The sequence below is a fragment of the Cryptotermes secundus genome, unplaced genomic scaffold, assembly GCF_002891405.2.
Source record: "Cryptotermes secundus unplaced genomic scaffold, Csec_1.0 scaffold257, whole genome shotgun sequence".
Lineage (NCBI taxonomy): Eukaryota > Metazoa > Arthropoda > Insecta > Blattodea > Kalotermitidae > Cryptotermes > Cryptotermes secundus.
In genome coordinates, this window is record NW_019734352.1 from 909,555 (window position 1) to 925,372 (window position 15,818).

Sequence of the window (15,818 nt, forward strand, 5' to 3'; positions counted from 1 at the left end):
GAATTTAACCAGACGTCTGTTTACAGCGCATGCGCAGATACTGTGCATTGTTCCTTGAAGTACGATTACTTACGTATTCTTAGATTAGTTACGTGCAGTTCCCGCTGCTTGGGCACTGAATTGTATACAATATATTTTGTTTCCTAATAAGCAAACGCAGTAGGTATTTATTTAAAAATAAACAAATCGCTTCGAGAGTACAAGCAGGCCTCTATAGCTTACGTCTTTATTTTATAGCTTCCTATCCACGGAACAGATTTTTCCGAAACTTGGTATGAACAGCACTCGGTTACATAACAACTTACATTTTGTAACATTTGAGGCTTTCACGGCGGTGACTATGAAGAAAGCAGTCTTCTGGGNCATTTTCGACTTTAAATCACCATCAAGCTGGCGTCCATGGGAATTTCTCAATGGGAACATTTCAAAATCCACTTCATGAAAACCCCAAACTTCTGTTAAGTGGGACATTTTCCAAAAATATGTTGTTTTTTTAATGCAAAATAAATGGTTCGGTAGTAGCGCTAATCAATATTTAAATATATACTTGAAATCAATAATTAATGAGGCACTGAAATGCGAAGTATACACATAAAGCCATATCAAAAAAGGCAACTGTTAATTTCACATGGGTAACTTATGTCAAGAATTAAAATTATGTTAACGATTATAAAGTTTGGTGACAAAATTTGCAATCCTGATTTCGTGGCCATATTTTGTGAACATGCCACAAATTGTATAGTTACTATTGTACAATTATATTACTCTATCTTTTTATGTCTATACATTATAAAGGAATTAGATGTCATATATTCTTTACAGAATTTGATTTGTTTCATTCTGGTCCGTCACACTACCAATGTCATGAAGAAATAAACAGTCCCGTCTAGTGTGACTGGTGAAAACTTTTATAATTTAAATTATTTATTCCCTTACATGTTTCGGTCTTCAGAGACCATCTTCAGAGGGACACCTTTACATAAATACAGTTGGAAGTTACTATCACAATATGTGTTCTGAATGTTAAAACTGTTAAAATATATACATATAATATTAATAATATACAATTGGGTAAAAAATCTAAAGTTTTTACAACTACAGCGCCTGTTTCAATACATTATGTTTCAATACATTAAAGTATTTGTATTTGGTTTGTTAAAATTGTATTGGAATTTATAAACCAAGCAGGTTCATGTCGTCTTTCTTATTGTTTCTCTTGATGGGGGCCGAATGTGTGCCACCTTGTCCTTCTCGAGAAGAGGGTTCATAGTTCGAGTCCATGGTGACTTGAACGCCCAGAGAAAGCGAATATACTCGTGCTGAACAAACGTAGCGCATACATGGAAAGATCGGCCCCTCCGTCATCGAAGAGGAAGCCCCATTTCGAAATACCTACACGTCTACGAGAGAATAAAAATCTTTTTCATAGAACTCAAGGAGACTGAAGCCAGGAATGACTGCGCTGACGAAGACCAGCAGCAATTTAACTGACTGACCAACTGAAAAGCAGTCAGATAATTACTGGAGTTAAATTTTTGCGAGCTGTTACTGTGAGGAACTGGTAGCTGAGGTTGGGGACAGTGCGGGAATACACAGGAAGTGGAAGGTCCACCATTGAAGCCGTTACCAAGCAACGGATATCAAAGACTGAAATAGACTGAGAAGATCTAGTGTGATCTATAGTGATTCATGAAGTATGTACAACAGTGAGAGCATAATCCTGACTTGTAGTTACGAGTGGTTGAGTGCAATAAATCCAATTGCTGATACAAACTCCTTTTATAGTCCCGAAAATCGTGACAATATATTACGTGGTTGATATCCGTTTTAATATTACATCCCTATATAAACCCTCATCTCCCAGATTATCACGTTCCTTGCGCAACTCCAAACAAAAACTTTGTATTCATACCCCATTTCTCCTACTCATGCGCAAATTTCACGTGGTGAAATAGCGAATACCAGAATATATCGACATTAAAATTTTAGTTGATATAACTCTGCGATGTTAGCTATGAATTCAAGGATATTAAGGCCGCGCCATAGCTCAAGCGGTTAGTCGCTGGCTTCCCACCGCGGCGGCCCGGGTTCGATCCCGGGTCTGGTCAAGTGGGATTTCTGGTGGGCAAAGTGGCGCTGGGGGAGGGTTTCTCCGAGTACTTCGGTCTTCCATGCCAATTTTCATTTCACCAATTGCTCCACAATCACCCTCACCTATCATATGAGGCTGGTACATTAGGCCAGAAGTGGCCGCAGTACAAGGGACTTAGTCCCACCCCACTAGCAATAAAAAAAAAGGCTAATAAGCGCGAGTAACAGGAGAGGGCATGTCCCATCTGGTGAAATCTGATGTTAGAAGCTAGCAAGACAGGTTTTATAATAAGCGGTCATAGAGGTCGATGAATTTGGTTTCCAAGAAGAGCCAGAAGATTGTTGTAAACACAAGGCTAAACTTGCATATAAAAAGTTACAGAGGTGAAAACGTGAAGCATGACGTGAGTTGGTTTACTGACGTACACCACGTTCTGCTGATGACTATGTCGCATTCAAAATAATCAAGACACTGGGAGGAGGAATTCCCAAACTCAGCAATCACAAGAGCATTTCGTCGAATGAGCTTACTTTGTTCTTTTGTTACGTTCTACCGGCCAGAACAACAAGCTTGGGAAAAAATAGCAAATTTCTTTCCTCGTGCTTCACAAAAACCAATACACCAGTGCCTTACATTTCGTAATTTATCTCAGTTACCTCATTATTTGAATTTCTCCTGTCGCCTATCATTAGAGACATTCCCTATATTAACATCTAGAGCTGATAAGATCTAAAAGTTTGTGACGATGATACATTGGTACAAATATTATGTTTTTGGACATTTCCATCGTACTGTCTTTATCCGAAATCATCGTCTTATTTATTTTTCAAAAATAAATAGGACGATTTTTAGATAAAGACAAAATGATGGATAATGTCCAAAAACATAATATTTGTACCATCTGGAGAAATGGCCTCGCAATAGCTCAAGCGGTTAGTCGCTGGCTTCGCACCGCGGCGGCCCGGGTTCGATCCCGGGTCTTGTCAAGTGGGATTTGTGGTGGACAAAGTGGCGCTGGGGCAGGTTTTCTCCGTGTACTTGGGTTTCCCCTGCCAATCTTCATTCCACCAACTGCTGCACAATCACCCTCACCTATCATCTGGGGCTGGTACAATAGGCCAGAAGTGGCCGCAGTGCAAGGGACTTAGTCCCACCCCACAGGCAATAAAAACAATAACATCTAGAGCTACTTAGAAAGTTTCATACGAATATATGAAATGCGAATATGCAGCGCTTCCACAGTACTGCTCATAACATGACAGTTATACTCCCGTACTTCTAGTGAGCTCTGTTTCGCGGAATTCCATATTCTATATGGATAATGTGATAAGCAGACATTTCCAGGAAATGAATTTGGAAATAAGTTGCCGCGGACAAACGATTCTTGAAAAAACCGTTGCTAGGTGTTGGACAAAAAAAATTCGATGGGTACGAAAACTAGAAATTATAAACTCTTGAAAACCAGAGCAGTGCAAATAAGATCGAATCCATTCTTCATTCGTAGACGAACAGAGTGATCAGTAAGTGAGAACCGAGTCAGTCACAACAGAAGAGAAGACACTCGGAGTCCAGTAACGAATGGAGCGGGTCTTAGACAGTCATCGATTGTGAGCTGTTATAGTTGGTTCTGTTTTTAATAGACGTGCCAATAAATCCAATCATCCAATCCAGAATCCGTTATGATTAGTCATGGAAACGTGACAATATTTTATGCCTTTTAATTGTGACATGAAAAGTTCATGCAGCACTTCTTGTGGATTCACAATGTTAAAACCTTGACGTTCCTTCACACGCTTCAAGCAACCCTCAACTTAACCAATAACAGTCTGACTTACTGACATCCGCTCTGTTGCTGACTGCATGAGCATTCTTATGCCACATCTTCCAGCAGCAACTGTACCACATGCCCACGGGACTCTACTCCTCAGGACAGTTACCGTATACCGGTTTCTACTCAAAACTACTACAAACAGAGCCTTTCAAACCGCTATAATCTACAAAAGCGTTTCGCGTTATGAAGTATACGTACGCCACCCAGACACAGAACTGGAGGAGTAACACACTAGAGTGGTACACATCCAGCGATACCATAGGCTCTTCATATCAATCATGACCTTAATCCAGGGGCGAGGGACTTTATATTTTGATGTTTTACAAATGAATATTTATAAAAATATAAACATTTTAATTGTGAAAAAATATATATTTTGGTTGAAGTTTATAACCATGTATATATTTATAAAAGCAGCTTAGGATGATCAATAAATCTGTGGTGAGCGTGCGGATAATGGTAATGTTACCATTTTATTCATCTTGTTAACTTAGGCTGGAGCCACATGAGCGCACGAAGTACGTCCGTTGCTGAGGACACCACACAGTTGCAGAATGCGGTGCGTAGTTTTCTTCTGTCTGCAATGGAGCCAGAAGAAAGCGTAGCATTCGCCTCTCTTGTTTATTTCTACAACGGACGTCACGACGTTCGTTACAAGGGACGCATTTTGTGCGCTCGTGTGGCCCCAGCCTTAATACTCAATTATTGTATTGACAAATATCCGTGCTTTGATTAATGTTACGACCATTATGAGTTAAGGGGCCCATACACGTACGAGTCTCGCTTGCGAGTTCGACTCGGCTCGGGTTCCAATGAGCCAAACACGTCCGTGTGTGGGAGTCAGCTCATGCGTTTGTGGTGAAATTAATACGAGCACGGCTCCCGAGTCAAGCTCGCGGAGCCGGACTCGCGAGCCAGGCTCGTATGTGTATGGGCCCCTTTACTCTCAGGTTTACAGTTCTTGTGGCAACCGAATACGTTCGGACCTAGAGGCATACTTTTATGTAACGTAGGAAAGAATTTACATAATATATGCTCATTTTATCAGTTTTTCGTGCGGAAAATTTGAGTAATTCATATAAATTCTGATACCAAATTTGACATGCGTACAATTTTGTAGATTCGATTTGTTTGGACTATGCATATGAGAAGCTTGTTAGTGTTTCTCACAAGGACTATAGCGGGATTGGTTGGCATACATTATGTTGGTAATTTAGTTGTGTGGTATATAATAATGGTACAGAGTGATTGTGGTTGAGACAAGATGGCGGGTACCATCACGGTCATAGGTTTACTGATTTTGGTAGCACCTGCTTGCAGAGGCGGACTTCCTCAGGACGAGAAGTACACGACCAGGTCAGACTTTCACACATATAAATAAAACATTGTGAAGTGGCAGTTGTGCGCACAATATTGTAGGGCAATAACGGTGATTAACTTCAGATATAGACGCGGAGAACTGTACGCCAAACAGAGCTGGCTTTCATTTCACGATGCAATAACTGAGATACAAATGAAGTGGCAAAGTGAACAGTACGTTCATATTGCGTCACGCACAGGTCACACCCCAGTCTTATCTTTTAAGTCAAATCATAATCGAATTTCAACCTGAAAACGTAAGCAGCATGTACATCAGAAACTTTTGTGAGCGTCTGTGATACTGTATTGTTTTATAATCCACCAGACCACAAACTAAATTTTCTCTGCAGTGAAAAATTAAAATCCCATAACTTTAAAGAAACCTGTGAAGCAATTGTTATGATAAACGCAAATCTGTGAATTTTCCTGTTATCGCATAAAGAAAAGCTTCGTCATTTTCTCGTTCACAAAACATTATTCTGGTGATAAAATCTGGGGAGCTGAGAAGGGCGAGACATGTAACATGCTTGAGGGAGATACAGAGAAACATTTTATACGAAAATCTGTAGAGAGAAGACAATGAAAGCGACCTAGGCAGAGATGAGAAAGTAACACGAGAATGGACTTTACAGAAGCACGCACGTAAATTATGTATTCGATTTAACTGGTTTACGATAGGATCTAATGAAGGACTGTTCTGAACATGGTAATGACAGTAAGTGTCCTGAAAAAGGGCAGGAAATATCTTGGCCAGCTGAACAACTAACAGATTTTAAAGAAGGTCTCTTTACTTTGAATTATTTTGTCATTCAGTAAATCTCTGAGTTAGTCAGACAGTTCCCAACTGAAGGTCATCATGACGCCATATTAGGTGTGGTAATTAGTTAATTACACTCCGTATGCTCATGCTTGACTGTTTCGGAGAATGCAGGCAGCATTATGCACTTCCATTCGTTGTTGACTTCATTGAATTAATCAAGGTCATTACATTCGTAAACACATTAAAGCAATTAATTTTATTGCAGTAACAAGTGATAAATTGTGATGATGCGTTTTGTTTATTTTTGGAGAATAAAACCTTGAATGTCATAAAACGAGTCTTAAAATTAGGAGTCCAGAAGACGTAACACGTAACCATGCTGCTCGTAACTTCGCATGGCCAAAAGCAAGTTTCTCCATGAGACAGAGTCGATCCTCGTTGCGAAGGAATACACAACCACCGCAACTCTATGAAGCGCAGGCGTCTTAAGGTAGCGTCACACTGACATAAGGTTCAATATCGCGTGGCATAACAGCTCATACATTATTGCAAAATTGTGTATATGCACGCATTGGTTTGACGTCATTATAATTCGCAATTTTCATGTCTTCTATTTATATTTTTTGTGTACTAGACTTTAAAAATAATGGGAAAATGTAACAGAATATTAAAATTTTGGAACTGACCAATAAATCACGAGCGTGACCCAAAAAATACAGTGTTATTAAAACTGGTAGTGCTGCAAGTGATCAATAATATATAGTAAGAAAATATCGAAAATATAGAAGGTGCGATAATCGAATAAAAAAACCGATAGAGGACAGACATCCAGGTGTGATAATAAAACATATGAAGAAGACCATACCATCATAATTCTCAAAGTTTCAGATATTTTAAATTTTTAGGAATGTTTTGCAAAATGAAATATGACATCATGCAGGTCGAAAAACAAACGAACATCAAAGTGCAGCACATTAGTACTAAAGAAAAGTACTTTTATTTATTTTTTATTTTTTTCCATCCGTTCCTCTTTTACCCTCATACGGGTATCTACGTTTCTTTCATTCTTTTAGTCATTTCACAGACGGTAGGATTACTTGGACGAGTGATTGGCCAGTCGCAAGGCCGCTATCTAAACACGAGACAACACAAACACAGAAAAACGTATATACACACCAAATATCCATGCCCTGAGTGGGATTCGAAAACACGATCCCGGCTTCCTGAGCGAGCGAAGATAGTTCATGCCTTAGACCGCTCTGCTACCGTGACTGACAGTGTATAAGAATATATAAGAATTCAGTTCGTACCTCACAGGAAACAGATCCGAACCCATGATCCCGGCTTCCTGAGCGAGCGAAGACAGTTCATGCCTTAAACCACTTGGCTAATGTGACCGGTAAATTACTTTTATATGTCATGTAAATAAAAGTAGGATTCAAGAGATGAAATTCATAGGAAGCTGTCTATTTGGTTAGTAACGGTACACAGAAAACCGCGTCTAAGGCTACGTATATTATCGGGGAAATACAGAAACAAACGAAGATGAAGAGTTCTGTCTTCTGGAAAGAAATGTCACGTAGATTTTGAAAATCAACCTATATGTATGTATTATGAGAGGGGGTGGGTTTCCCCACGCACTTAGACCAGTGCATGGACTGGACCACTTGGTCCATTGTGCGTCCTCCTTTAATTTCTACTGTCGCCATATCCTACCGGTAACGGTGTGNACTAAATTAAATTCAGTGTCGACAATTTTAGGCCGAAGGAAGCTTGTGCATTTCAATAGTGTCACGTGTCTTGGGTTCCGTGACGAACAATAACGGGTTTTGGATGGGACGATTCGATTTGTTGGCACTTCTTTGCAATTACATTCAATTATGACAGCTCACAATCAACGACTCCATTCCTTAGTGGACTACAAGTGTATTTTGTGCGCTCGTGTAGACGCTGCCTTAAACCTGGCATAAAATCACGTGCGTTGGATTACGTTGTGTTTCAGGTGGGACAGCATAAACGTGGACGAGATTCTACGTAGTGATCGCCTCGTAAACAACTACGTCAAGTGTTTGCTGGAGAAGGGGCCTTGCACACCGGACGGCGCCGAACTCAAGAGTGAGTGATGGGTCACGTCCAGAATTTTCCTGAGGACTAGAATAACGAGCTACAAACAAACAAACAAACAAACTCCGTGTTCTTAGTCCGTAAGCGAACTATACCGGCAAACTGACCGCCTCTTGCCGGCGAAGTTAGTGCCAGCTTTTAGCGTATAGAGAGTGTCGCGTGGTCAGTGCAACGAATTCCCACGACCGTTAATTTCGGTTCTCTAGACCGGAGCCGCTATTTCCTTGAAATAGCTCCTCAATTATCCTCACGAAGCTGAGTGGACCCAGTTCCAGACCCACCACTTCTCAGAAAAACTGGTAGCGCCGGGAATCTAACCCGGGACCTCTGGACCTGTAGCTAGGAACTCTGACCACAAGACCACAGAGTACTTTCAACATTTTAAATAATCACAATAAGACACGTACACAATAATGTGGTCCCACTGTTGCGGTTCTCTGTTAGATAAGCTCATTTGTTAAATTTTAATTTCCTGTCGTAAAATGCATAAGAAATGCATGGCGGAACCCTTGAAACCTATTTGCCTACTGTACAGAAGTTTATAAAGACAAAAGATATCCGGAGAGTAAAGATACAAAGTCAAGAAAATATTTATAAAGCATTCTCTTTTTTGGATTCACTTGTAGCACTTTTACAACACACCATTATTTACTTTTCAATATATTCAGCATGGATCCCAATGCACTCAGTGAGCACGGGAAGGAGTTTCTTTATTTCAGCGCCGTAGAAGTCTCCTGCCTGCTCTTTTAGACATGGGGAACAGTTCTTGACACATCTGGTCATTGTTGATGAAGTTCATTGATAGTTAAACGTCTGTCAGCACGAATGTTTCCATACATTTTTTGGTTTTGCCGTGTGTTGCCTTAGAAACAGGAAGAAGAGATAATAAGCTAAGATAGCGCATCATCCCACTAATTGAAATGACAGGAATGTTAGGTAGGTGATAACACAGGCACACTGGAAGTTAATTAACACTGAAGATGACACAGATGACACAAACATTTTAGAGGACTGATTTAAGTGGCTAATTTAGTTCAACATTTTATTAATATATTCACTTTCATGAATAATAGAACTTACTGTATATGTGTGTGTGTGAACTATGGATTCGTGCAGCACAAGGCAGATCGGTTCGAAGTAACTGCTGCAGGTTCACAGTATGGAGCACTCACTGATTCCTCAATGTCAAGGCACACTCAATATGTGCTTTTTGTTACTTACATCTAGAAGTAAGTTCTTGATGTCTTATGACTCAAGGTACGCGGGTTCAAACCCGGCGAATGTCGTGGAAATTTTAAGGACGGAAAAATTCAGGGAACAAGTCCTCCGGGAGGGACTTTAAGTGGTGGGTCCCGTGTCGTAGATTTACGGCACGTAAGATATCCTCATGTCTCTAGGAGACCTCTGAGCAAACTTAGGCAACAATTTCCCGCCCAAGTAGTTTCCAATGCCTCTGGTAGATGGGAGAAATATCAGGTACCGACGGCCGACCTCGTTGGCTGAACGGGGCTGATAGCACGCACCAGTACCGGTAGGGTATGGCGACAGTAGAAATTAAAGGGGGACGCACAATGGACCAATAACTGGTCTAAGTGCATGGGGAAGCCCACCCCCTCTAATAATAATAAGTTCTTGATGTGGCTGCGCCACAGCTCAAGCGGTTAGTCACTGGCTTCCCACCGCAGCGGCCCGGTTTCGATCCCGAGTCTGGTCAAGTGGGGTTTGTGGTAGACAAAGTGGCGCTGGAGCGGGTTTTATCCGGGTACTTCGGGGTCCCCATGCCAATCTTCATTCCACAAAATTCTCCATCATCATAATCACCCGGGGCAGGCTACAATAGGCCAATCATGGCCGCCGTGCCGAGTGGACTCAGTTGGACTCCACCCACCAGTAAGCGAGTTTAAAAGAAAAAAGGTCTTGATGTCGTTTCTATCTGTTAAAGTCTCGGAGAAATGTCAAAGCCCACATTAAGTTTTCCTAACAGTGTAAGTCGGCTACTGTGTATGATAAGGAAAGTATCCTCCAGAACTTATGGGATTGCAGATTTGGTTAGCTTTCTCTGGTATGCCTCTCTGTAAGGTACACAGCAGTTAATGAAGAGTACGTGGAACAGAGGTCAGAATTAGACCCAGGTGCTGAGGGAGAGTGACGATTTCCTCCTGGTATATGTGAGATTTATTGGACAGAGTTGCAATTTCCTGTTCATCGAGATACGGCTTCATGTGAAACTTACCCATTCATCAGAATAAAATGAGCGTGCGTAAACAGTCATTATTATATTTATGCTATTGATTTTTAATTGAAAGTGTCAGAGACACTCGAGGAAATGTCCTTAAACGTGTTGCATGCTTCAACGAATCTTCAAATTTTTTTTATTATTTACATAATATTAGCAATCAGAATTACGATTGATTCTATAAGCTAATTTGCTGTAGTCCTTCGTGACGTGGAGAGGGCTTATCAAGAGATAAGTCCTCGTTAACCCTCTCTCAGGTCGGCTGGCCAATTCCTTAATCTTCAAAATGTATTACGTTTTGAGTGGTATGTTCAGGCAGTGCAAGTAAGTCTATCGCTCAGGGGTAGTAAGTAATGTAGTTGATTGCTTTAATATGCTCAGCTAGAGATCATGTGTTAACAGAATTTACTTACGAATTCGTATATGATATTGAGTGCGTTATACTTTTTCAGTTGTGATGTATTACTTAAGAGACATTATTGTTATTATTTTTATCTGGGATGATGTTTTTACTTATGTACGTGTAGACAGAATTTCTATTGAAACCAAGAACATAGTTATTTAGTATATAACGCGATTTGTTTCATAGACTAAATGTTTCGACTATAATGTCTGGTCATCTTCAGGTGATACAATACTTAACCTTTATTTAATTAAGTACCTTCCGATATACCCCATTGAATAGGAAGCACAGTGTAATGTAGAAAATGATCACACAGAGTGACACAAGTCAAAATAATACACCGCATTTAGCATAGGAAATATTACAGACTCGACAATATCACAAGCAATTCGTCAATTATTATATTCAGCTATTGTAGGCAATATCACAATATGAACCGTAAAGGAAAGGCAATTCACAAATACACTTCAGATAGACTGATATATTGGGTTTTTGGACTTTATCCATCGTCCTGGTTTTTAAGATAACTAATAAAAACACGACGTTTCGGAAACTGGATCTGTTTCCGTCCTCAGGTGAAGGAAAATACCTATTCAGTTGGGTCCGTTAGAAAGAGCTAGCCTCAATCACTGGACCTAAAAAAACCCAAAACCCAAACACCCAATATATCAGTGTGTTACACACCATCGTCAAAATCCTATAGTAAATACTTCAGAGAGAGTTAGGAAATCCTAAAAAGTAAGAAAAAATAAGCGCACGTCAATACAACTTGAGCAAACATTTACATACAAAGTTAACATAAACTTCATGTTAAAGGCAAACTCTCAAACACGACAGCCTGACACACTGCAACAAAAGCAACATCATCAGGCGGGTCACACTACTGCTACTACATCAACATTACAACATTTCTACAGTTTTTTAATATCAATATTTCAACCACGTAACTCTACATGATAACTGTGTACAAGACAGAGAAGTTTATAATCACTAGGTAATTAATAATTAATAGATATAAACACAGATCATTTATGTGTACAAATAGATTTTCCGTAAAACCTAAAGCTCTCCTTGTACTTAATCAGTTAAGCACTCTTCGATGAAGACGTATGGGGTGGAGGTGTAGCTCCACTATTCTGGAACTCGGCACTAGATGGAGGTGAGTGGTCAGCTTCAGGCCTACTCCGCTTTACCCCCATTGCAATTGGGTACGAAACTGGGTGAGGCGCAGAAGCAGTTTGGATGATGTGGAGAATAAATTATTTGCCCCTGCCAGGAATCGAACCAAGACTGACCAGCCCGTAGTCCATCCCTATACCCACTGAGCTATTCCGGCTCCCACATTTGCTCTACTTTATCTGTATTTTACACTAAATTTATATTTATATTTTATTTACATTTTATGTTTATTATTTATCAATTGTATACTTATATTTTGCCGGTCACGGTAGCCGAGCTGTCTAAGGCATGCACTGTCTTCGTTCGCTCGGAAGCCGGGATCGTGGGTTCGAATCCCACCGAGGGCATGGATGTTCGTGTGCGTTTTTCTGTTTGTCTACAGGTAGAGGCCTTGCGACGATCTGATCACTCGCCCAAGAAGTCCTACTGAATGTGTAAGATCTAGTAAACCGAAGTGAAACGGAGAGTTTCATGGAGGTAGCCCTAGGCCCAAATTGGGGCTGCAGCGCCACAGAAAAAAAAAATACTTATATTTTAATGCTAATATATTATAATACGATAGTTCTTTAGCTCGGCAATAGATCAAGTCTAAACTTATGGACAAGGAGTCCATGTTCAATGAGGCATATGGTATTACAATTCATTGGTTAATATTTAAGTTCTGCATACTGCATCCACCATAGGAATAAGGGTGAGTCATCCTTACTCAGTGACGTAGGCGGTTACATCATCTTTAGGAAGTTGCGAGATTTTGTTCCTAACACACTTCCGACCTTTATATGCCAGCAGGAAATTAAGACACAATTACACAGGAATTCACTTCTGTAACCTTGCCTACACGAGCTATGACGTACCGTGTTTCGTAAAGTAGACAAAATTTACCACCTGATGATGACCCATCAGTACGGTAGAGACATATAGTGGATTAAATTAAGAACGTTTAATACTTAATAGTTATATCATTGCATCTGAATATAATTTATTATCTTAGAAACAAAACAGAACGCAAAAACCGAAGAGCACGTACACATTCTGAATATGTTTTAAGATACAACCTCAGAGGTTTGCAGTATCAGAATGTTTATAATTGTGTATATAAAGGTCTATGCAACATTTATACAAAACTTAATATGTTTATAGTATATCTTCTTACAAAATTTCATATTCCAGTCCAAATATTAGATTAATTATCGCGGTCAGACTGAAAATTAAGTTGTCATTTTCACACGGTCACAATCTCATTTTTAATCCTACGGAAAAGTATTCGGCAAGTTTAGGATAGGAAGAAAGCCGTCTTCTGGTACGTGGCGCCGTGTAGATATTGTATTAACCGACGATTCAGAGGAATGTATTGCCTCCATCTTCAGGGTAAAAGAAAATGAAGAAAAATCCGCGAGCGAGAAACCAGCGTGAGCACAGAGGTGATACTTTCCTCCGAAACGTCGGTTAATACAATATCTACACGGCGCCACATACCGGAAGATGGCTTTCTTCATAGTCACTGCCGTGAAAACCTCAAATCTTTCAAGTTTAGGATAACTTTCATGCAATATTTGTTCAACGTCATTTTGAGACCCTAGTACTAGTGTACTAGTACTAGTGGTACTAGTGTGACTCCGAGCTCAAAAGTTCGTAGTCCCACTATGTTGCCTAATACCGACTGCAAGAAATGAGAAAATGTTCTCACTTTTATTATTGTTCTGACTATAATAGGGGGTTGGATTGGATATTAGATTTATTAAGCACTTCAACATACAACTCGCAAGTTTCTGATTTCCACACTACAAATCACTTGGACACGCTGATTCTTCTCAATATTCATTAGTCGTATCCTGGCAACGGATTTATAACAGTGTCACTGTAACTACAGCACACATACAGTCTTCAACTGAACTCGTTGCCGTCTCGTGTCAGTTATCTTCGACTAACGTCTCAGGAGACTCCCAGTTGGCCTGGGATCCTCGTTATACAGCTTCGGGTCGGCCCCAACAGAAAACATTGTTTCCCAACCCTTCCTCTATTTTTATAGAGGTGTGTTTACCTAGTCGTGGCATAGAAACGTCAGTTCTTCGATTTTTTCTTGCGTATTTGTTGCCGTGGGAATGTGTTTATCGAGCGGTTGCCTAGCAATGAACATCTAGTATGACTCCGCTATTCCGGTTTAGAGGCATCTTGTCACAGTGTGATGCTGGAGAAATGATATGATGTTCACATCAAATTATGAGAAATGCTCAGTCGATCGGGAAGTCTGAGAGTGCGTGCGTCCGCAAAAAGACACATGCACAAAACATCATATTCTCGCACGTTTCCATGTTGCTCTGAAGGAACAAACATTGAGAGTATGACGAGATGCAAATGTTGGAAATTATATTTCATGAGTTCAAATTAGCAGGAGCCTGAAAAACTGAAATTATGGAGAGAAGTAGGCAAGTATACAGTTTAACTAAATATTTATACGTAGCTTCTGCTATCCTCACTAGAGGTGACAACTTGTGCAGACTCTCAGCACCAGTGAAGTCAACACGCTGATGGCTCAACATTCATGTTGGACTTCCTTATGTATCTGAGCATCAAGAATCTTCAAATAAAAATATTCTGGGAAGAATTTACGATGGCCGCTTTCGTTGAAATGCTTCACTGAGACAAGAAAGAAATATAAATTAGTGTTATACACTTAATTGAATTGTTTCTGTACATAATGGATATTGCTTCGATATCAGGCTATGATGTATTTGTCAGTTAAGCCTATATCTTGCTGTTTGTTGTTCTACGGCAGAACAATAATTCAAATAGGTTAGGGGCAGGGCATGTAGCATGAATGGGGAGGAGAGGAATGCATATAGGATATTGGTTGGAAATCCAGAAGGAAAAAGACCACTGGAAAGAATAAGGCGTAGGTGGGTGAACAATATTAAACTGGAACTTCGAGAGATAGAATGGGATGGTATGGATTAGACTGATCTGGCTCAGGAGAGGGACCAGTGGCTGGCTCTTGTCAACACGGTAATGAACTTTCGGGTTTTTATAAGATGCTGGGAAATTCTTGAGTAACTGCACAATTGGCGGCTTCTCAAGAAGGGCTCAGGTCCATGAGTGAGGGAGTGAGGTTGTATATTTTTCAAACCTGGGATATTAAACGAATTATTATAGGCTATATTAAGAAGTGCTGCCGGTTACGGTAGCCGAGCGGTCTAAGGCATGCACTGTCTTCGCTCGCTCGGAAGCCGAGATCGTGGGTTCGAATCGCACTCAGGGCACGGATGTTTGTGTGCATTTTTCTGTGTTTGTGTACAGGAAGAGGCCTTGCGACGAGCTGATCACTCACCCAAGGAGTCCTACCGAATGTGTAAGATCTAGAAAAACAGAAGTGAACGTAGTTCATGGAGGTAGGCCTAGCCCACTGGGGCTGTAGTGCTAAGGGGGAAAAAATACAGTGCGTACAATCAAGTGCGCGCCGCGGCTGCAATTTGCCGTGAGTCATACCACCGCAGAACGGATGCAACTCCTCCCCGCGACTGCAGTGCTCCTACGCCGATGGTTGCATAATCGGAACCCGAGGTTGCATTAAACAGTCAGTCTTTGTCTTGCTGTGGAAGTGGAGTGGAATGTTTACAGCTGTCGACAGACGGTGGAAATGAAGTTCACTATTAAACAGCGTGTGTTTATTGTCGAAACTATTGCAAGGAAAAACATTTACAGAAAATTCGCACGTAGGTTTCGTCAGAAATATCCTGACTCGCCAGTTCCCACAAAGTCGTGTGTAAACAGGCTTCTGAAAAAGTGGCGGGCCACAGGTTCAGTGAGTGACAAGAAGAAGCAATCGAAGAGAACTGT

General features: G+C 40.5%; 1 protein-coding gene across 1 annotated transcript in view; it reads left to right on the plus strand.

Moving 5' to 3' along the window:
• Window positions 1-5,181: 5,181 nt before the first annotated feature.
• Window positions 5,182-15,818, plus strand: part of LOC111868794 (ejaculatory bulb-specific protein 3) — a 12,116-nt gene continuing 1,479 nt past the window's right edge. The window contains exons 1-2 of the mRNA XM_023859769.2: window positions 5,182-5,279; window positions 8,045-8,157. Coding sequence (XP_023715537.1) covers window positions 5,188-5,279; window positions 8,045-8,157 — 205 coding nt within the window. The 5' untranslated portion in view covers window positions 5,182-5,187. The remainder of the gene's footprint in view (window positions 5,280-8,044; window positions 8,158-15,818) is intronic.